This window comes from Phyllostomus discolor, chromosome 14 (genome assembly GCF_004126475.2).
Source record: "Phyllostomus discolor isolate MPI-MPIP mPhyDis1 chromosome 14, mPhyDis1.pri.v3, whole genome shotgun sequence".
In the NCBI taxonomy this organism is placed as follows: domain Eukaryota; kingdom Metazoa; phylum Chordata; class Mammalia; order Chiroptera; family Phyllostomidae; genus Phyllostomus; species Phyllostomus discolor.
The window spans coordinates 18,324,135-18,344,737 of record NC_040916.2 but is presented as its reverse complement, the minus strand read 5'-3'; the positions used below and the strand labels follow the sequence as shown (position 1 = coordinate 18,344,737).

Here is a 20,603-nt window from a genome sequence, read left to right as displayed (position 1 = left end):
TAGAACAAAAATTTATATCCTACTCAACACTAATAGCCAAAATACCTTTTAAGATTTTTCTGACCTCAGCCCTGGCTGGTGTGGCTCAGTGGATTGAGTGCAGGCCTGCAAACCAAAAGATCTCCTGTTGGATCCCCAGTCAGGGTACACGCCTGGGTTGTGGGCCTGGTCCCCAGTTGGGGGCATGTGAGAAGCGACCAGTTGGTGTTTCTCTCTCTCTCTCTCTTTCTCCTTCCCGTCTCCTCTCTGAAAATCAACAAATGAATTTTTTAAAGAAATTTTTTTTCTGACATCAGTATAGAGACTAACAATTTACCAGAACACACTCTTGGAGTGGAAGGAGAGCAGTGGAGGTTACGTGCATATGTTCGTTGGGAACATTCAGGGTTTTTCGCTTTGGCTCTGTGTGTGTGTGGTGTATGTGTTGTGCGTGCATGGTTTTATCGCTTTGCTTTTTCCCTCAGGACTGGTGGAACTCCACGTCCTACTCCAACTACTACAGGACCTGGAACGTGGTGGTCCATGACTGGCTGTACTACTACGCCTACAAGGACTTCCTCTGGGTGAGCAGCAAGGGTTAGCTGATGGTGTTCAAGAACGGAGATTGCGTTCCAGAAAGTGTTGGTCTCGTACGGAATACTGAGACGTTATACTTAGTTGTCTTCAGTTCTCTCGTGAGCCCTGCATGTCTGAGAAACATTCCGCTTTGAATAGTACTGCTTAGACCAGTATGGACACTTGCTGGGTCTCATACCAGGTTTTTGCTCTGAATTTTATTTTATGTAATTAGAAAGTAGGAACACATACAAGCATTTGGAGAAGTTGAAATGATCCACCATTTGTGGGTAATTTCTCATGAATCTCACTGCTAACAAATCATTTCCCTCTAGCTTTTTCTTCTTCCTTTTTTTTTTTGGCCTGTTAAAAGTGGAGAAATACCTATGTTTGGATTTATATCTCTCCAGTTGGTCATTGTAGGGGTGGGGGTGAGGGTTCTTTGTGACATTCTCAGAGCAGAATGCATTTGAAGTGATGAAGTGTGGTGTTGAATCTCGTGGTTGATTAACACCAGTGTCTCCGGATTATTGGCAAGTGATCGCGTGTATTTGAGTGTTCTTTCATTTATATATTCAGTTTCACTGTGGACAAGGCAAGTCTCTGAATCTTAGGTTTGTTACCTGTAAAAATGGAGAGGATGCCTGCCCCGTGTACCACACTGCATTGTACAGAAACTGTGTTTTGTCAATCAGAGTGACTTATAAGTTACTAATGTTTTTTAAAGTATGCCCAGATCTTTTTTTATCAATAATCATTTTGAAAATGGCTCATGTTAGTAAAATCAGGATTTTAAGCATAGATGTTTCTGTAATTACTATAATACATTTGGATTATAGATTGGAAAGTCACATATAAATATAGTTAAATAGATAGCTTTATCATGTGGTAATCATACATCTTATGTAGTTCATGTGTAATTATTGCTTTTTTAAAAACTGCTGTCTACAGACTATATTTTCAGGGATCGTTTCTGTAGTTTGCTGCTAGAGAGGTGTCTCTGAATGCGCGGAGCGCCCAGAACCATGAGGAGGAGGCGCGGCCTTCTCTCCCGAGCGTGAACACACGGCTTTTGGTTGCCCTGGCAACTGCTGACAGCCACTGACGATTGTTCTTCTCTTCCTTCAGGGGAGGAGGAGGGCGAGGGTGCAGCCTGCGTGGTGCGTATAAACAAACAAACAAACAAACAAACTGCCGCCTGTTTTCCTTTTACCCCAGTTATTCAGTAAGAGATTCAAGTCTGCTGCCATGCTAGCTGTCTTTGCCGTGTCTGCCGTGGTGCACGAATATATTTTGGCTGTTTGCTTGAGCTTCTTCTACCCAGTGCTCTTCGTGCTCTTCATGTTCTTTGGAAGTAAGTCCCGTGGCATGCCGTGAGAACTGAGTGTGATGCCAAGGAAGGAATTCACCAAATAAAGTGTAAAGTCAGTGTAGAAAACGCGATGTCAGCAGTAATACCATCTCAAGGCAGTGCCTGCTTACCAGAGGGTAAGAACATTGGCTTTGAGTAACTCTACACAGCTCTGGTTCAAGATGCTTACACTTTGAAGCAGAGAAGTGAACTAAGTAACGTCTTGAAGACTGTCGGTTCTCCCGATTCAGTAGGTCACAAAAACTGTGAAAAATAGCTTCCCCATTCTTCAACTTTGTCATCGTTCACTGCTGAAAAAAACGGACCCTTTTTTGGGTAGGCGGGGAGGGACAAGTTAGAATATGGTGAGCCCCTGAAACATATTTTCATCTGTTCTAAGTACTGTCTGATTCCACTGAGTCACTGATTGAAAAACTTCAACACTGAAGCTTCATGTTTATTTATAGGACCAGTGGCCAGAATAAACCACCTATGTACACAGTTGATGCTCACTGTGATAAGCAGATGATTACAGCAGGTATCTGGGGCTGCTTATAGACTGTTGTGATAAATGTGTTTTTGTTTTCTTCTTAACTTCAGTGGCGTTCAACTTCATCGCCAACGATAGCCGGAAAAGGCCGATTTGGAACGTCATGATGTGGACATCCCTTTTTGCGGGCCAGGGAGTCCTCCTGTGCTTTTATTCTCAAGAGTGGCATGCGCGTCAGCATTGTCCTCTGAAAAATGTGAGTCATCAGTCAGGCTGGAGGGGACCAGAGACACGTTCGTGCCCGATAGTTAGGGTTGGAGGGCAGTCTTACCGGGAAGGAGAGTAGTGGAGATGGTGAGGAGTTAATGTTAAGGGGAGAGAAGCATTAGCTTGCTATCTGATCTTACTGCATTGTCCTTGGAGTTTTTCTTTGCTTTTCTTCACTTTGAACTCTCCTGTTTTTTGGTTCTCTTCTTCTTTTTCTTTTTCCTTCTCTTTTACTACATTTTCCTTAGCTCCTTCTATTTTTCTTCCTGTGTCCTAAAACAGAGTTTTCCCACCACACACACTCCTAAACAAACATTCCTCTTCCTTTCCAAACTATTAACTCTTTGTAAAAATGTCCAGCTATGCTCATATGCCTAGGATCCCACTTCCCTTGATTCTTCTGTTGTTTTGTTTTTCTTGATTATGTAAGAGTCTCATTCTTAGAGCTTTAGCTTTTAGCTGCATATGGATAACTCCCAAATATTTACGGGTGCCTTCTTTATACATCTCTCTGGGTATTGCTCACAGGCATCTAAAACTGAGCAGTCACATTAATCTGTTTCTTTGGCAAAGCTTCTATTATCTACACTGTTTTTGTTACGCTGCCCGCATGCCCTCTCCTTATTTCCTGTCGGTCCCCCGTGTGCATTTGAACTAACTGCTCTAGACTGCAAGAAGGAGAGGCATGCTAAAAATGAAACACAAGATGGGTAAAGAGGCAGTACCTGTTTGAAACCGGGTCAGAAGTGCAATTGTGTAGGGTTTGCTGAACTTCAAAATCTTCATGTAAAGCTTCTAAATCAAATATGTGCATAGATAAAGATGATGAACGTCTTGGGAATTATGGAGCTGCTTGTAACTTGAAGGTTGCTGAGATTATGGGAGGCTTTGTCAGAGTGCAGAGCAGGCAGCAGCAAGGCCCCTCCCTCCCCGCCTCTCGCACACAGTGCACACACCTAAACTGCGCTTTTGTTTTCCTCGAAGCCAACGTTTTTGGACTACATCCGGCCCCGCTCCTGGACTTGCCGTTACGAATTTTAGAAGCTTGGACTTGGTTCATTCCTTGACACCGAAGGTCGGATATTCTGCCTGATTTGGGGCCAGCGTCTCTTTCCAGCGGTTACCGAGGACACGCTTTGTTGTTTGGGCCACTCCAGACTTGACGGATGACTCGCTCCGTTCCTGCGTCATCTGAAGCTGAGCTGTTGGACACTTACTGGAGTTATGTACACTTAAGCAGTACTTTGGGGAGGGTTGGGGGAGAAGAGAGCCTTATAATGAACGTGATGACAGATTTTTGCTGGGTCATATTAGCTTAAGCCTCAGAAATGATATCTGTGTTGTTTTGTGACTATCTAATTAGAGACTAAACATCATGTTTTCTTGGCCACTGAATTAGCCAAAACACTTACGAAGAAATCATTGAAATACCTCTGGCTTAGAAATTTTTTCATGCACACTGTTGGAATGAATGTTGTTTAAGCATGCAATTGGGAAAGAAGAGAAAATTTGGAACGTTTTGCTATTTCCAGTAAAAAGAGAAAATACCTACTTTCTAAAGATAATCTTATTATACATCCTAATTTTTTTTTTTTTTTTTAGTTTGGCTCTATCCCAGTCTTCTTTTCACTAAACAGTGTAAGTCATGGTTTCTGTGAAGCAAACTTTTACCTTTCACCTCAAATTCTTGAGTTAGATTTCATGATAGTATACCTTGACGTGAACAGAAGTAAGAAGGGAAAGAGAAAGAAGGCACAGGACAAAAAAATGTCTTTTTATAACTTTCAAAGTAATTTCTAAAAAAGACTTGCGGAGCCAATCATGTGTTTAAATTACTTTATCACAGAACTTATGGGGAAAATAATTTTAAAAAACTAAAAGGTCATAACTTTTAAGTTATTTAGAAGTATCCTTTGGTACAGTTATTTCATTGTCTAATAAATACTGACTTGAATTATTTTGCAGGCTAGTCAGTCTGTAACAGAAGTATTAATCACCTCCATTATTATTATATTGATTATTAAAGATCCAGAAGCTGGCTTCTGTATTTGCTCAATTATTATACTTTTAATGGTAGTAGGGTTTAGGTGAAACAAATTATACTGTGTGATCATTTCCAAGAATATGTGTTCTATTGCCTGGTGTTCCCGTGTTATGACCCATTGCTAATACTGAGTGGCGCGGCAGAATGATTTTGTGTGTGTGTCTGAGGTGTGGTTTTGTCAGTAAAGACTGAGCATTGCAAAGAATATCAGAGACCTTGTATGCGGTTCAACTCTCCACCCAAAGAAGTAAGACTTACAGATTATTCAAGAGACGATCGTTCACTGGAGCAGCCAGTTTGGGGGGCTCTCCTGGTATTCTAGCAGGCCTACTGCTGTCCAGAAATTTTTGGAAGTCTTTTCTGAGTTATTTTAAAGATAGTTGGGGTCTCACAAGAAGTTAAGAAGAGTTTCTTAATAGTCACAACTTAATTTGTACTCCAAGTACCCACTTCAGTCACCTATTTTATTCCCAGTGCCTTTGGTCCAGATGAAATTAGGCAGTTTTTAAACATCCAACCCAACTTGAACAGACGAAAGTTGTACCTCAAAGGAGGTTATCTTCGAGCAGGTTCCACTAAGTGTCTGGCGAGTAGTCTTGTGATTGTTGTGGGAGCATAACCCCCAAACAAGACTGCTTTAATATTGCTTCTGATTTCTGGTGATTTGATTAACAATTAAAATGAGTCAACCACTTGAATTTATAACTACATTTAAATTGTAATGAGGGAGCTGAGAAAATGAGGTCGGTGGAACACTTGGGTGTGAATGAGCCAGTGCTCTGAGGCGAGAGAATGGGATTCTCCTGTCTGTGTTTGTGTGAAGCGCAGCGGACATGCAGCTCACCCACCGAGAGGGCTGGTCGCGCCGGACTGACTCCGAACACTGTATTTGTTGGGCTGGTCGTGGCTATTTAAAAAAACAAAAAAACAAAAAAAACCCTCGTTTTCCTTTTGTGTAGTAGTGATTTTTTTTTTCCTGCTCAAAACCTCCAGAAAGATTTTTATGTGACAAAATAACTGTATAATCAGAGACTCTGTAGAATGGTAAGACTGCCCTAAGAAACTTTCAGGAACACTCAAAGGAACAGCCACCTTGTGGGAAAGAAACTAGTCTGGTAGCTGTGGTCTTATCACTAGCTGCTTTTAGCAGAAGTCTTTAAACAAAGAAATTAAAACTACTTACTAATGTATTTTGGGAAGATGTATTGATACCTGCCCCCCCCCCCCCCCCCCGCTAAAATTATTTTCAGTTACTGGATGATACCTTTTTCCTTTGAAAAGTAGTAAGTTTAAATTTTCCTGTGAGAAATATTAAGGATAGTAACTATTTTTAGAGTGTTATCCAAGAGAACAAGTAAGATCTCTGATTTTGCCATAAATTTATTAGGTGTTTTTATTCTCAAGGAAAAGGAGAATAAAATTATTAGTGAAGGAAAATGGAATTTTTTTTTTGGTTTTTGGTGGATTCATCTATTGCAATTGCCTCATGTTAGAATTTAATTAGAAAACTAAGGCTGTTTTTAACCTGTTGGTAACTACAACATTTGAAAGCAAAAGGAGTGAGGAAATGATTTTTCCTTGTTTAATTGTTGCAGGGTAAAAGTGGATGACCTTGGCAGGTTAAAGTGCAGTGAGTAAATGTCCTATATTTGCAAACAGGTTATGTTGTAGAATTGACTCACTTAGTATAGGCAATTTTAATCATAATACCAAAATCATATTGCCTGGAAAATTGAATCCTGAAGTCTTATAGAAAACATAATAGAAATACCATGTGTTCATGTGGGTTAAAAAGATACCATTTATGAATTGTTGTTGAAGTCTTTTATGCAAGGAGATAACCTTTGTTTTGTGTGGTCATAAGTAATTCTGAGTAAAGGTCATTGTTTTTGTGTGATGAAAAGAAATGAAGGTAAGCACATGTAACTGTACAAACCCAGTGGTCTAAACTATTAAAAGAAAATTGTCACACTTCAGCCGCTCCCGGTCCAGGTGGAGATGGGGGTGCTGGAGCCCGCTGTGTCTGTACACCCGTTTTCCCCTTCCCCCCACTGAAAACCAGTGGGTGTCGGGAGAAGAGAGTGCACCCAGGCTTTTGTGTAGGGCAGCCCCATACTGCCTAGCAGTGTGCCCTTGAGTGAAGTTGCTTCATTGACCAGAGCCAGTTTTCCTCATCTGCAAAATGTAATAATAACTACCTCACAGGGTTGTTGCAAAGTGCAAGCCCTGGCAGAAATAGAGCCTCATTATTTTCTTATCCTCCATAAATTTTAAACCTAAACCCTTATGATCTCATTGGAATCCTTTTAAAAAAGTGAATGTTCCACCCTGGCCAGTGTGGTTTATTGGACTGAGTGCCGGCCTGTGAATCAAAGGGTCGCTGGTTGGATTCCCAGTCAGAGCACATGCCTGGGTTGTGGGCCAGGTCCCTAGTAGGGGGTGCTTGAGAGGTGACCACATATTGATGTTTTCCTCTCTTTCTCCTTCCCTTCACCTCTATAAAAATAAATAATCTTTAAAGAAAATGCATGTTTCAAATGCCGCAAACTTGCAAAAATATGTGCTGTGCTTTGCAGACTCTCAGGGTGATGTGAATTGGTATTGCACCCTGACTGAGGTAATAGGCTCTCTGTAATGGAACTGACAAGAATTGCATGAGCTTGTTAAAGGCTCTCACCGATGTTTCCACCTGTCCAGTGTCTTTCCCAGTTTACTGCCCAGCGTTAGGGTAGGGTCCCAAGCCTGTACAAAGAGGTGCATTTCTGCTCTTACCTAGTCAAGTGTTTAGAACTAGTATGTATACGTTTTACTTAAGTTTTAGAATTTATGGAGAGGAGAGAAACAAACCAGGCCTTATTTCTGCCAATTTAAAGAATGCGTGTGGTCTTGGAAGGCAGAAGAAATTTCTTAATGGAGGATAGTTCATATTAAGTGATTTGCTTACTAATCTGCAAAACTTCATGTAGCTTATGTAGTTTATATCATACGGCTTATATGTATATATGGTGTATATATATACACACCGTTGAAGAACTGTCTTGGACATAATTTTGTGAATCTTACCTCTAGGCTTTATGTTTATGGCTCAGAAATCGAAGGAATGGGGACATGCTTTGAGGAGTGGCATTACCAAAGCTTATGTGAGTTATTTGTGAAGCTTATACATTCGCTTAGCTTCCGACATCACTAAAGCTTCTGTAGTGCTTGGAACCCAGTTTGTAAAGGACGTGTAACGTCTGCACGGCCACTCGGGGTGAAACGGGGAGAGGGGAGCCGTTCCTGCTCGGTTAGTCCACCCCCTTCCCCACTCAGAGTTCAGTGCCCAGGAGTCAGTAAGTGATAAGATTGATAGGCCGCTGGGAAAGCTGTGCAATCTGTTTAATCTACTAAATCCTTAAGATTAAGTTTAATTTTTTCCCTGTAAAATACACACTTGAATAGCTACTTTGGATTTGAGAAAAAGAAAGAGTTAATTCCAGAAGTGATAAAAGTTAAAAAACAAACAAACAACCATATAGCTCCCTCTCTACTCCTTTTTTCTAAAATGCTTTCTTCTTTATTTCTACGTCGTTACATTTACATTTCTTCAGTCAACACGCCCTTTAAGCTAATAGATACTTCCCTGTGCCTCCCACTGTTCTTTTGTTTGTTTTAAGGGCGGGAGGTGTACTTTCTCTTTGTCTGAAATAACTTTGCAACACAAGGCAGTTCCGGCAGCCGGCTGTGTGGGGACGCAATTTGAGTTCCCGTGCGTGGAGGGGCCAGGGCTTGGGTGGGAGGAGAGCTGGAGCCCCGGCGAGGCCCTGCTGTGTGTGCCTGCCAGGCAGCTCCTTCCTGCGTCTGTCCGTCTCCGGCTTGAGCGTTCAGTCCGCAGTGCTCTGAGAAAGCAGAGGGGTCACCAGAATCGGACGGTGGCTTGAAGGTTTTTCTGTAACTAGAGATGTTTTTTCTAATCTTTGTTTTCTCATTTGCCTGAATTTCTTTCTCCTCTTCCCCTCCAGACCCTGCGTATCTTGTCACTGGTGCTGTCACTGTGTATACTGAGTCCGGCACAAATAACGCCCCTCTTTTTAATCACAAGATCTTTTATTACAAAATCACAAGCATGTAATTCTGTAACATAACAAGATCACACTCAAACCCACTGTATGACGTTTTAGGTGAAACGTTCAAATTAAAACTATAAGTTCTCACACCCATGTTATTACCCTGCCAACCACGCTCATGCAGGCATTACTTCTGCCAGACCTTGTACTGTGCATTGTATTCACATTACCTGAAAATTTTTAAGCTTTAAAAGATATACATACACAAGAAGGCAAAATACTGCATATGTGAAGAGAGTGGGAAATAGATTTGGGGGAGAAAACTGTTTTGTTTGAAAAGTAACTTCAAGTGTATTCACTGTTAACTCTGTATTTATGTTGACTGTGTATTGCATGTTCACCAATGCATTTCATCTAATATCAGAAGGTTTATATGCCAAAAGCAGCCAGAGAGAAGGCAAGTAACAGACCTTTCTTACCCAGGGTAATGGAGAGCCGTGTTACAGATTACAGAGAAGTGACGGGCCCTACTTGTGACTTGACTTGTGCCAAGAAAAGCAGTGACCCCAACTCTTGGGCTTCTTCTTCATATTGGTCATTGTTTGTGGCTCTGTTCCTTTCGTCGTGGGCCTTTTCAGACTCGTGAATGGGTATTTCTAGAATGCACTGCCTACCCCCCTCTAATGGATAGAAATGGTCTTAGGTTTCTAATAAAAGGTGAAAATATGTTGGCTGGGAAGTGTGCCTTTATTTTTCTTCAATCCTCACTCAAGGATATATTTATTGACTTTTAGAGAGAGGAAGGGATTCAGACAGACAGACAGACAGACACATGGATGTGGGAGAGAAACACTGATCAGTTGCCTCCCATAAGCACCCTGATCGGAGACTGAACCCACAACCTAGGTATGTGCCCTGACCAGAAATTAAACCTGCAACATTTTGGTGCATGGGACGATGCTCCAACCAACGGAGCCACCTGGCCACAGTGGAAGTGTGCCTCTGCAGACAAGGCTTGGGGAGACTGACCTTGAAGCAAGAGAAATTGCTTCATTTCCCTCCAAAGAATCTCATAATAGGAATGTGATATGAGTAGGATTTGACATTGTAACATTCTGTTCATAGAAACATGTACCGCCCTCTCTTCCTGCCTGAGGGGGACTGGTTCTAGGATCCCCCGTGGACACCAAATCCTCAGGTGCTCGAGTCCCTTATATAAAATGGCACGTTTGCATATAACCTGCACATCCTTCTGTATAATTTAACCTCTGGATTATTTATAATCTGTAATATAATGTAAATGGTATACCGTATTGTTTAGGGAACAGTGACAAAAAAAGTCTGAGCATGTTCAGGAGATGCAAACATCATAGGCCTAACTACATAGTACTGTAGTACTATGGTAACTACATAGTAGATGTCAGCAACGATCTACATTATTTTCAGTTGTCCATCTGCAGTCAGTTGAATCTGCAGGTGCGGGACCTGTGGACTTGGAGGACCCACTGTATGTCGGTAACAGCCAAGAGAGTACTCGCTAGCACACCTGCCTCTGCAGAGGAGTGGGAAGGGGAAGTCCCCTCAGAAATAGGACAGGCCCCTCCTTGATGAATTTACTAAAGTTCAGGGTCATGCCTTTTTAGGCTCAGCTTGCATTTGGACCCAGATTAACTAGATTCATGGATCTGATGGAAGCAGGAGAATGCCATTTTGTAAATATCCCACGAGAAATTGCACATGGCATGGTAATAGGCTGGCACGTGTGGTCTCTGCAGAGGCCCAACTTACTGTGCGATGAGGAAGATGAAGTTATTCTAGATTATCAACACTGTGTGCCAAGTACTATGCTGTGTACTAAAGATACACTTGTGAACAAGACAAAAGCATATTACTTCTTGCAGGCACACCCCTGTGGAATCGGGGGGTACTCGGTGAGTTGAACACTGGCTGGAAACTAAGAAGGTCGGTGGAATCGATTCAGGTCTAGTGATGCCCTTGTGTGGAAGCAGCAGTAGGACCTACTCTGCCCTGGGAAGTGTTAGGCTGCGCGGTGCCTCAGCTTCTCAGTGTCTCTTTGAAAACATCTGTCATTAATACCTTCATGTCTTAGTCACATTGGAAAATTCTGCCTACTTCCCACTCGGACGCCTTCAGGGGGCTCTGTGTGCCGTGTTTAGGTGCCCACAGAGGTGTGTGGGAGTCCTCCCCGTACACTTGGAAGACGAGGTAGTAAAAAGGAGATTGCTGTACAAGCACACCCACCGTTCCTTGTGTTTTCCTCAGTTCGGGGCATGTTTGGGGGTCACACTGGCTCTCTGCTGAGAAAATGGTCACGCCCTGGACGACCCTGCTGCTGAGCTGGTGTTAAGCTGCCAGAGAAGACACCAACATGCAAACTAGCCCCACTGACAACCATGACTCTCTCACATGTCTGGACATTTCCATTTAGGAGAATTATTACCTGCTTGTCTTGCATTTTATCTTCCTCTAGTGTTCTCCATGTGATTCAAAATTAAGAGAACTTACATTGTATTCTTCGATAGCAGTGGTCTTAGTGTAACAATATGTTCTCATCTGTTGTGCTTACTACTTGATATACTTCTGCAACTTTAACCCAGACCTTTGCTTAGGAAAGAATGTATAATCACACCATTGCACAGGCTAGAAGATGAAAAGTAACCTTTGATGTCTTTTACTTCCAGATCCAATCACTTAATCCTGTTGACTTTATTGTGTATCTCCTGAATCTGATCACTTATTCCCATCTCTTCTATCAATGCCCTACTTAGATTTTTTTTAAAGGTTAAGATTATGCAAGATGAGTTACTTTCTTCTTCCATTACCTAAATGCTTGATAAGCCATGTATAAACTGATGTTGGAGTTTTGGGACCTCTGAAGTTCACTATCATGGTTATGATTTCAAATTCTAGAGTCACACCACCAGTGAGGTGTGAGGAAGGCAAATACACTTGGGAGAAAGTTACTTTCCACCTGCTTGAGCATTGCATCACGGGTCTTGATGGTTGCCAGTCCTTAAAGGTGAACTATATGTGTGTATTTTAGTCCTTGGAAAATCTAGAGAGAAATTAGGGTGATGAGATAGGGGTAAAGGCTAAAATGCTGACATCCAAGGTGTTTGACTAGGAGAATTAAAAGGGTCTTTGGGGATTTTTTAAAAACCCTCATGGAGGATATCTTTATTAGAGAGAGAGGAAGGGGAAGGGAGAAAGCGAACCTGGTGTGGGAGAAACAGTTGCCTCCTACAAGCGACCCACAACCCACGGGATGGAACTGGCAACCCTTGGAGTACAGGACTAGGCTCCAATTCACTGAGCCATCTGGCCAGGGCTTGGAGATTGTTTCTATTTCCAAGATTTGGCTTATATTTCTCATTGCTATTACTCTGGAAACCAGAAACCAGAAGTTTAAGTCTATCAGCGTAGAAGCCGCTGGGATTACACCAGCATTATTTGGCATTACGACCGTCTCGTCTCATACAAAATGATCCGAGGTGGCGTTATGGGGCGGGGTCTCAAATCCAAAGTGCAAATGCGTTATTGCATTCTTTTTGAGAACAGATTTTTAAGCAAGAACACCCAAGGATTTTACTTAGGTTGGCTCTGCCTAAAGTGCAATATCTTCCTCTGTCTCCAGCCATTAAAATAAAATAAGCCCCAACCAAGGAATGGCTTCCACGTGTTCGGGAAGGCGGTGCTGTGTCCAAAGACGACTCGATCGAGACACGTCAAGGACACGGCAACATCCACAATAAAGCCTCAACCGAGGGCAACTGAAGAGTGTTTAATTACCCCATTTGCCCGAGAATTTGGCTTTTAGAAAGATATGCAAAACGGTGAGAAAACGAGAGACACTCTAAGGGAGCGCTTGCTGCAGTTCCCCAGCGCCTTCCTTCGGGAGCCCCACGGGTAGTCCCGAGGGAGTGGGAGGGGCACACGGGCCGCCGGCAGCGCGTGCGCACTGTCGCCAGCCTGCGGGCGGAAGCCCCGAGCTGGAGACACTTTCAGGCTCCGTGAGGACAGCCCGTTTAAACATTTTTATTCTCTATTACTACTGAACCTTTAAAACGCACCAAGACCCCGAGAGACTGTTTGGGTTTTTCTCAGTCGTCTCCCTTTCCTGCAGGCACCGCCGAAGGCAGTCTCCATTGAGAGCGGCTAAGGCGCAGGGTCCTGGGTTGCCATGACGACACTTAAGCGTTCCAAGAAAATGAGAGGCACAAGAAGTCTGGCGGGAAACATAACCTGCAGTACGGGTTGCAAGTGTCCATTTCCCATCACTTCTTAGGCACAAACGGTGCGACCGGTGCCTACCCCGAGTCTGTGCAGCTGGCGTGCCAGGGCGCTACGTGTCGGGGAGGCCGAAGACTGAGCCGACGGGTGCTGGCGTCGGTGGGTAGCCCAGGGTGCCTTTCGTGGGCTGGGTGCAGACCCTGACACACCCACAGGCTTCTTAGTCAGGTCAGATGACTCCAGGGAACGGAGAAATCTCCCCGAAGAAGGAAAACCCAAGCAGGATGAATTGTCCACTCCGATATTTAACCATAAGCTCCTAATAAGTCTCCCTCCCTCTCACTCTCTGTCTCTCTCCAACCTGCCCAACATGTTGCTGATTTGTTTTGTTTCTAGGTTAATTTTCCGGAAGCCTATTTCAAATTACTAAAGAGAGTGATTGGAGGCATTGTTTATTATGGCTTACCCGAAAACACCCTCCACGTCGTTCGAGGGCAAAAAGTTAGTCTCTGCATCCAAGGAAGAGACAGGTAAAGTTCTTCGAGGGTCTGCGGACATAAATAATCATGGCTATAGAGAGAAACCATGGTCCATCCACCGTTTTCCTTAATCTGAGATTTTAGGAAACGTTGATTAGCTTCGTTTTCCCAATACACTCGTAATAAAATCAAAGCCGTTTTTTTTACAGTAGTTTTGAGTCAGATCCCTGTTTCACGACGCCACCTATGGACTACTGTGTGATTTTTTTCAAAGGCTGATGATGTTTTATTGTTTAAATGCACCCTATTTTACATGCCAATACTTGTTTGAAACAGTACTTTTTTTGGTACCTAGTAAGGAATCAGTTTGTATCAGGTTTCCATGATTATTTTAAATGATAGTAATACCTTATTTAAGATTTTCATTCATACGCAGATAAATGTAGATCCGTACTTAGGAAAGTATCAGGTAGACTCATCCCTACCCCCATCATATTCAAGTTTCCTCCAACTCACCAACATCTTGTTTTTAGGGGAGACTGTGCTAAAAAGTCCCACCTAAATCTTTTTTTTTTCCTATTTTCTACTTCCTCTGATACTCTGATTCCACCCCAAATTTTCAAGAGATAGACATTTGGTAATGTGAACTTGAGAGGTTTTGATGGTGATCAAAGCATATACCTCCTTATGGAAATTGACATAAGCCATACTCAGGGCGGAGCAGAGGTTAGCAGAGAGGCCTTTAGGAGCGACCACCCCATTCTCGGTGACTGACTTCATGGGAGACCTTTTCCTGTATTTGCCCGGCCTTTACATCTCTGCCCTCGTCAAGCTGCGTAGAACATTCTATGTACTGCTCTTACTTGGCCGATTTCCTCAGATTGTTCCACTCTTCATTTCCAACAACCCCAATTCGACTTTTACTTTTAAGCCCAAAGCAGATCCCTTTCACTCTCTGAGTGCCCCAATTTAATGCAATTATTCTCGCCTTTGAACTTCTATAGAAAAAAATATTAAATCGACGGTTTTGAGAACAGAAGGTTTCTTTTGTCATTTCACATCAAAGGGAAAATAGGCATTCCCATCATCTTAATGGCTATCACAGGAACTGAGCAAGTGAACTGAATTTATTTTTCAACTTTGAATTTGGAATAATGGGAGTTCATCTTTGTACATGAGTGTGTGAACCTGTGTCTGATGGAAGTGTAAGTAGGGCGGGCAGTATGAGTGACAGTGGTCGGTGTTTTAAATATTCTTACTATTCTTGGTCACCAGAAGCGTATAGATGTTAGAAACATTTAAAACATATGTTAGAATCACATAAATGGGATTGATAAGGCAGCCTGGGAATCTCCAGCTACCTCCAAAAAACCACATTACTGTCTTTCCCATTACTTTCTTAGGACTTCCTGAGCTAAGGGAAAAAAAAAATATGGTGGATCGTTCAAAACCCCTTCCTACTTCCCTTCAGAATGAGTTCATCCCGGAAGAAGTTCTCCTTTCTCTGACCTACACAGCCAGCGCCGGTCCTTGTCCTGAAAACTTACTGCCTCCCAAGAAACTTAAAACCCCAAAGGTGTGCATATACAGTACTCAGGAATACTCCTCTTTTTGGTATCCAGTTCAGTAATTATTTATTGAGCATATGTTATATATTCCAGATTGTCTTAAAAAGCATTTTTAAATTAATTTCCTGTATTGAAAATTAAATTCTTCTGCATGAATGTTTCCAAGGAAATACTTGAGTATTTTCATTAACTTGTTTTTTTGTGATTTACCTAAATGATCACTACTACTCTTAGTCTTGATATTTTCCTTTCAGGTGCAATAGTTCTAGTTTTAACCTTTTTCAATGTTATGGAATAAGAATTTTGCTCTCTCTTTTTTTCTGTAGAATAAACAAATGCCCTTAATGTAACTAAATACTCAAAGTGACTAAGATTTTATTTGACTAGTGCGCCCTCTGCTGTGTGCTATTCAATTTTTTTTTTTTTTTTTTTCCTGTTTGCAGTTTGCTGTTCACCAGGGCACCCTTCCACGTCCAGTTGATCATGTCTGGCATCATCCTGTTAGAAGGAATAAATTCAAATATCTGATTGACCACCCCGTTTCACTAACAGGAGCTGGAAGGTAAGGAAGGAAGACAGTAGGGGCGGATTCAGATAGTCACTTTCTCCTTTCGGATGATTTCCTTGGGAGGGGCACAGTGGACAAAATCAGAATCACAAATTTTAAAGCGCGCAGTATCTTTGATGAATCACAGTACAGTCTGAGGAGGGACCAGCTTATCAGTAGGATGACAGTAGGTGCGGGCAGTACTTACTTTTTAGTTTGTTTCCGCTTTCTTTTTTGCATGCCTTTCTGTACTTGTCCCCTTACTCTCCGTTCCTTTGTACCCGAGTAAAAGGGACAAGATCAAAGGGACAGACAGAATGCCTCTAGCGCCTCTTTTATTTGTACTGTCTGAGAAATGCTGGGTGACATAGCTTCAAGGCGCGGAAAGCCTTGAAAAACAAGTGCTGAGTCTCTGGTTTTCCTCAAAGTCAACCTTTATTTACACTGTTTCAGATCAAATCCATAAATCCTATGTGTTGTCTTTGGCTCATTCCTAAAAATATTCTAAATGTCAACACCTTCCTGTGGAAATTTGTGACCTTCTCATTTTCCACGTATGGTCCGTTGATCAACTGAGTGCTTCTTACTGAAATACCACTTCATCTGAAAGAAATGTTTGAGTTTACCAGCACTTAGGCAGGTTTTGTAGTCCCTCTGGGTTCCATTTTCTCAGTTATATTTCGTGTACCTCCCCGGGATCTAGAACAAACAAATGAAGTAATGAATGGAAGAGCACTTGTAAAACTACACAGGGCTATTTAAATATACGGTGTTACTACTCAACTATATCAGTGCTAGAAAAAGTGTCAGGAAACTGGGCCATTGACTTTTGAGTCCTGGGGCCTAAGTGTCATAAAGTATCTAAATTTTATACCTTCAGATCATGGCCATCATTATTAATAGGAATAGTAGTTACGAGATATTTAAAGTGCTTTGAAAAAATAATGAGCTCTAGTGGAATGTGGCTGATAACCAACATAAAAGCGTTGATGTCGATCAAATGACTTCTGACTGGGGATCTGTAAATGCGGAGACCATATTGTGGCAGGTGCGATAATGGCCTCCCCCAGGATGTTCTCACTGGGATCCTTGGACCCTCACATGGCAAAAGGGACTCGCAGATGTGGTTGAGTTTAAGGACCTTGAGAGATGGGAAGATTATCCTGGATTATCAGGATGGGCCCGAACTGAATGCCCGAGTCTTGAAACGTAGAGAAGGAAGGCGTTTGCACGGGTTGGAGGGATGAGACAGAAGACGGAGCACAGATCCCAAGTGTGAGAGGCATTCAGCCTGCCCTTGCTGGCTCCGAAGACAGAGGAAGCGAGAGAACAAGCTAAGAATCACCATTGGCCACTGGAAGCCGGGGGTGGCCCTCAGCTGACAACCATCCAGGAAACAGGATCTCAGTCCTAGAACCACAAGGAACTGAATTCTGTTAACCACCCAAATGACCACAGAAAGGAATGCTCCTTCAGAGCATCGAGAAAGGGGCGTGGCCCTTTTGAGACCTTGATTTTATCCCAGTGTTGCCGGTGTTGAACTATAAACCTATGGAATTATAAGATAACAAATTGGTGGTGTTTAAGCTGCTAAATTTGTGGTAATTTGTGTTGGCACCAGTAGAAAATTAATACATCTGTGCACAAGTCACAGTATTCATAATAAGAAGTAACTTGTATAGCAACCTTAAATATCCAGAGCAAAGCAGTAAAATACAAAACAACCAGGCAAATAGCCTCTGAGTAATATTTCCACCAACTCTTTTAATGAGAATTCGATGTAGAAAATAAAACACTCGATATTTTCAGCAGGAAATCAAGCATTTACAAAATTGTCGGAAGCGGTAAAGGAGCAGGTGTGAAGCAATGCCCTTGGGAATGATTCTCAGAGCAGGACGGGATTGACCCCTCGTGGAGGTCACTGCTTCCAAAGCTGTGTAAGGGTCCGAGAGCATGCCCCCTAAGAAAGACATTTGTCCAAAGAAGATAAAAATGGCCAAGAAGCACATGAAAAGATGCTCAGCTTCATTAGCTGTAAGGATGCCAGTCACACCACAGTGAGACACTTGCCACACCCACTAGGAGGGCCATAATAAAAAAGCAGACAATAATGAGTGTTTGCAAGGATGTGGACAAACTGGGAGTGCCATACACTGCTGGTGGAGGTGTGAACTGGCGTGGCCTCTCTGGAAAAGGTCTGGCGGTTCCTGAGAGAGTTAAACATAGAGTTGCCCCATGACCCAGGGATTCCACTCTTACATATGTACCCATCTGCACAATAACTTGACCTGAACATTCACGGCAATGTTATGCATACAGCCGCAAAGTGGAGCCAACTCAACTGTCCGTCCATTGCTGATGGACAGTTTATGAAAATATGCTACAATTAGGTACTGGTGCTAGATAACACACTGTGGAAAAAAGAATACTTTATTGCGATATCTGACACATAAAAAATGTATGTGTCAAAAAAGGTGTACAACTAGGTGTTCTGAAAAATATATACATTGTGACATCACCACAATCAAGCTAAATCACTTATCCATCACCTCTGTATTGTCGTCTTGTGTGTGTGCATGGTGAGATTACATTTAAGATCTATTCTCAGCCAATTCCAAGGATACAACACAATTTTGTTCAGTGCCGTCGCCACGCTGCGCATCAGATCTTACTCATCTTGCATCACTGCGACTTTGTGCCTTTGACCACACCCTCGTTTCTCCCCCTTTCCCACTCCCTCTTCTCACACAGGAGGTCACGCGGTATTTGCGTTTCTTTGGCTTACTCCATTTGGTGTATTGTTCTCTAGATTCGTCCATGTTGTCACAAAGGGCAGGATTTCCTTCTTTTTTAAGGTTGAATCACATTCTGTTGTAAACATCTCTACATTTTCTTTACCCATTCATTCGTTGATGGACATTTGGGTTATTTCCATGTCGTCACTTTTGTGAATCATGCGGCAGTGAGCCTGGGAGTGCAGACACGTTTCTGAGATCCCAATTTCAGTCCTTTTGCATATACGGTGTATCCAGAAATGGGGTTGCTGGACCATGGGGTGGTTCTCTTTTCTTTGGGTGAACCAACATACCTGTGCTGCATAATGGCAATACCAATTAAAATTAAAAGGAGGGGCAGAGACATCTGAAAACTGTATGTAGTAAGTGACAGGATTATAGCCTCTACAGGGAGATAAATCTGGCAGAAGTATGTAGAATATACCAGGGAGACCTGAGAATACACATAGAACGTGATCACAACTCAGACTAGTGGTTTTGGCATTGGCAAGAAACAAGAAAACCAACCGCTGGAATGACGTGAGGGTGGCTGTGAAGTTAGTGTGTTCGTGACGGGGGGGTGGGCATTGAGGGCTACGGGTGGGAAGGGATCAGTTATGGAGGCTGAGGTTTTGATGAGTAGGGTGGTGCTGCCGATAGAATTCGTGAACTCGGGAGGATGAAAAGGTAGAATGGAGGGCGGCCGCAGCTGTGTCTGGAGGTGACAAAGGTAATGAGGAGGGACTTGATGACGTGGCCACGGGAGAAAGCAGAGGGAGAGGAGGAGAGAGGGATGGGGACAGAACGGTATGGAGCATTTCCGTTCAGTGGCCAGGGGGTCACAGAGGAGTCCGAGGAGGAGTAAGTAGTTAAGAGAGGATGAAAGAACCCCGGCGAGTCCAGCAACACAATGGACAGAGGAGAGTGTTTTTTAAAAAAAGGTGACCAACCCTGGAGAAAATCCAGGGAAGTAGTGGGAGATAAGACTTGATAGCTTAGCAGTGGAAGGTCATCGTCAGCTTTCTGGAGAGTAGTGTCAGAGCAGAAATGGAGATAGAAATCAGATTTTGGGGAAATTTCAAGAAGTTCAATACTTGACAGAAAGTGAGAGAAGATAGATCATCAACCAATCCGTCGATCATGGTAACATGACGACACGTGGTCAGGGGAGAAGGGGGAAGAACCTGAGTTACAGGCCAAGGGGAGTGTTCCCGCAGAGGGGGAGGTACACAGAGGTTATGACGGGTGAAATGAGACCCCCGAGGATGTGGGCAAAGATGAAATCAAGGACGTAAGTGGAGGAGATAACCTGGGGGAACCTTACCCACTCATCCAGTCGCCAGACAGAAAACTGACTCTGTCAATATACCTTTCTTACTTTCCAGGGATATTTCGTTTCTGTATGACATGAAATACGTCCAGGGCGAGGCCAGGGAGAGCACACTCTGCCCCCCGGGTGCCGGCCGGTCCTTGCGGTCCCGTGATGGCGCCATCGTGCCCCATAAGGTAGATGCAGTGTCTGGTGAACAATTCCATCCTCCTCTCTTCACTTAAAAAAAAGTTTTCCCCAAAACAAAGCAATGTTGTACTGTAACAACCACCTGCATTGCTGATCAGTTTTCATACCACTTTTAATTATTTCTAGAAAAGGGTATTTAGTGAGAAAAGATAAAAGGTATCTTATGTTAAGCCATTTTCCAGACTATGGTCCTTCACTTAATCTAGAAAATATAGTATAGGAGTGTAGATTTTTTTCCCCAATATCCACAGTTTAAAGTCATAGAATTCTTATTTTGGAGATATTGCTAAGGTGAATTTTAAATTCCTATTGAATTTTAAAGAGTCAATGGACCTCTGAAGAGTATAAGGGACGCCTGTAACTAACACTAAGACCAAGGTTATCATGTCATTCATGTTTTTTATAGAGTATGTGCTGGTGAAAATTTTTTTACTACTTGCCATGTCCCATATTACTGATACTGTTATTTTTCTAATTAAAATCTCATAATAAATAGCATCCATTTGGGACAGGAATTAGGATTTGTGCAATTCATTTTTTGAAAACCAACTAATGTTTTCATTCTTGTTATTCTTTTTAAGCCAAAGAAACTGACAGATACTTTGATTCCTGAAGAATTCCATATTGTGTCAAACACAGGAGTCTCAGGTTTGGAGTGTTACGATGAGTGAGTACCATGGTCCGCACTGAGTTTCTGACAAATGGACCGTTT

General features: G+C 42.6%; 2 protein-coding genes, 1 long non-coding RNA gene and 1 other non-coding gene across 5 annotated transcripts in view; all 4 read left to right on the top strand.

The window, feature by feature from the left end:
- SOAT1 (sterol O-acyltransferase 1) overlaps positions 1-6,144 on the top strand; it is a 50,065-nt gene extending 43,921 nt beyond the window's left edge. For both annotated transcript variants that reach the window (XM_028530685.2, XM_036015397.1), the window contains exons 13-16: positions 465-563; positions 1,774-1,909; positions 2,507-2,652; positions 3,648-6,144. In XM_028530685.2, the coding sequence (XP_028386486.1) occupies positions 465-563; positions 1,774-1,909; positions 2,507-2,652; positions 3,648-3,704 (438 nt within the window). In that variant the 3' untranslated portion in view covers positions 3,705-6,144. The remainder of the gene's footprint in view (positions 1-464; positions 564-1,773; positions 1,910-2,506; positions 2,653-3,647) is intronic.
- On the top strand, positions 1,504-1,717 carry LOC114512186. Its single transcript, XR_003685770.1, has one exon. It is a non-coding gene; the product is annotated as a small nucleolar RNA U3 (small nucleolar RNA).
- Positions 6,145-9,633: 3,489 nt separating the features above from the next.
- On the top strand, positions 9,634-12,606 carry LOC118498169. Its single transcript, XR_004900689.1, has 2 exons — positions 9,634-10,172; positions 10,253-12,606. It is a non-coding gene; the product is annotated as an uncharacterized LOC118498169 (long non-coding RNA).
- Positions 12,607-13,344: 738 nt separating this feature from the next.
- AXDND1 (axonemal dynein light chain domain containing 1) overlaps positions 13,345-20,603 on the top strand; it is a 47,420-nt gene continuing 40,161 nt past the window's right edge. Inside the window, exons 1-5 of the mRNA XM_028530917.2 lie at positions 13,345-13,534; positions 14,887-15,059; positions 15,510-15,613; positions 19,758-19,878; positions 20,473-20,558. Coding sequence (XP_028386718.1) covers positions 13,462-13,534; positions 14,887-15,059; positions 15,510-15,613; positions 19,758-19,878; positions 20,473-20,558 — 557 coding nt within the window. The 5' untranslated portion in view covers positions 13,345-13,461. The remainder of the gene's footprint in view (positions 13,535-14,886; positions 15,060-15,509; positions 15,614-19,757; positions 19,879-20,472; positions 20,559-20,603) is intronic.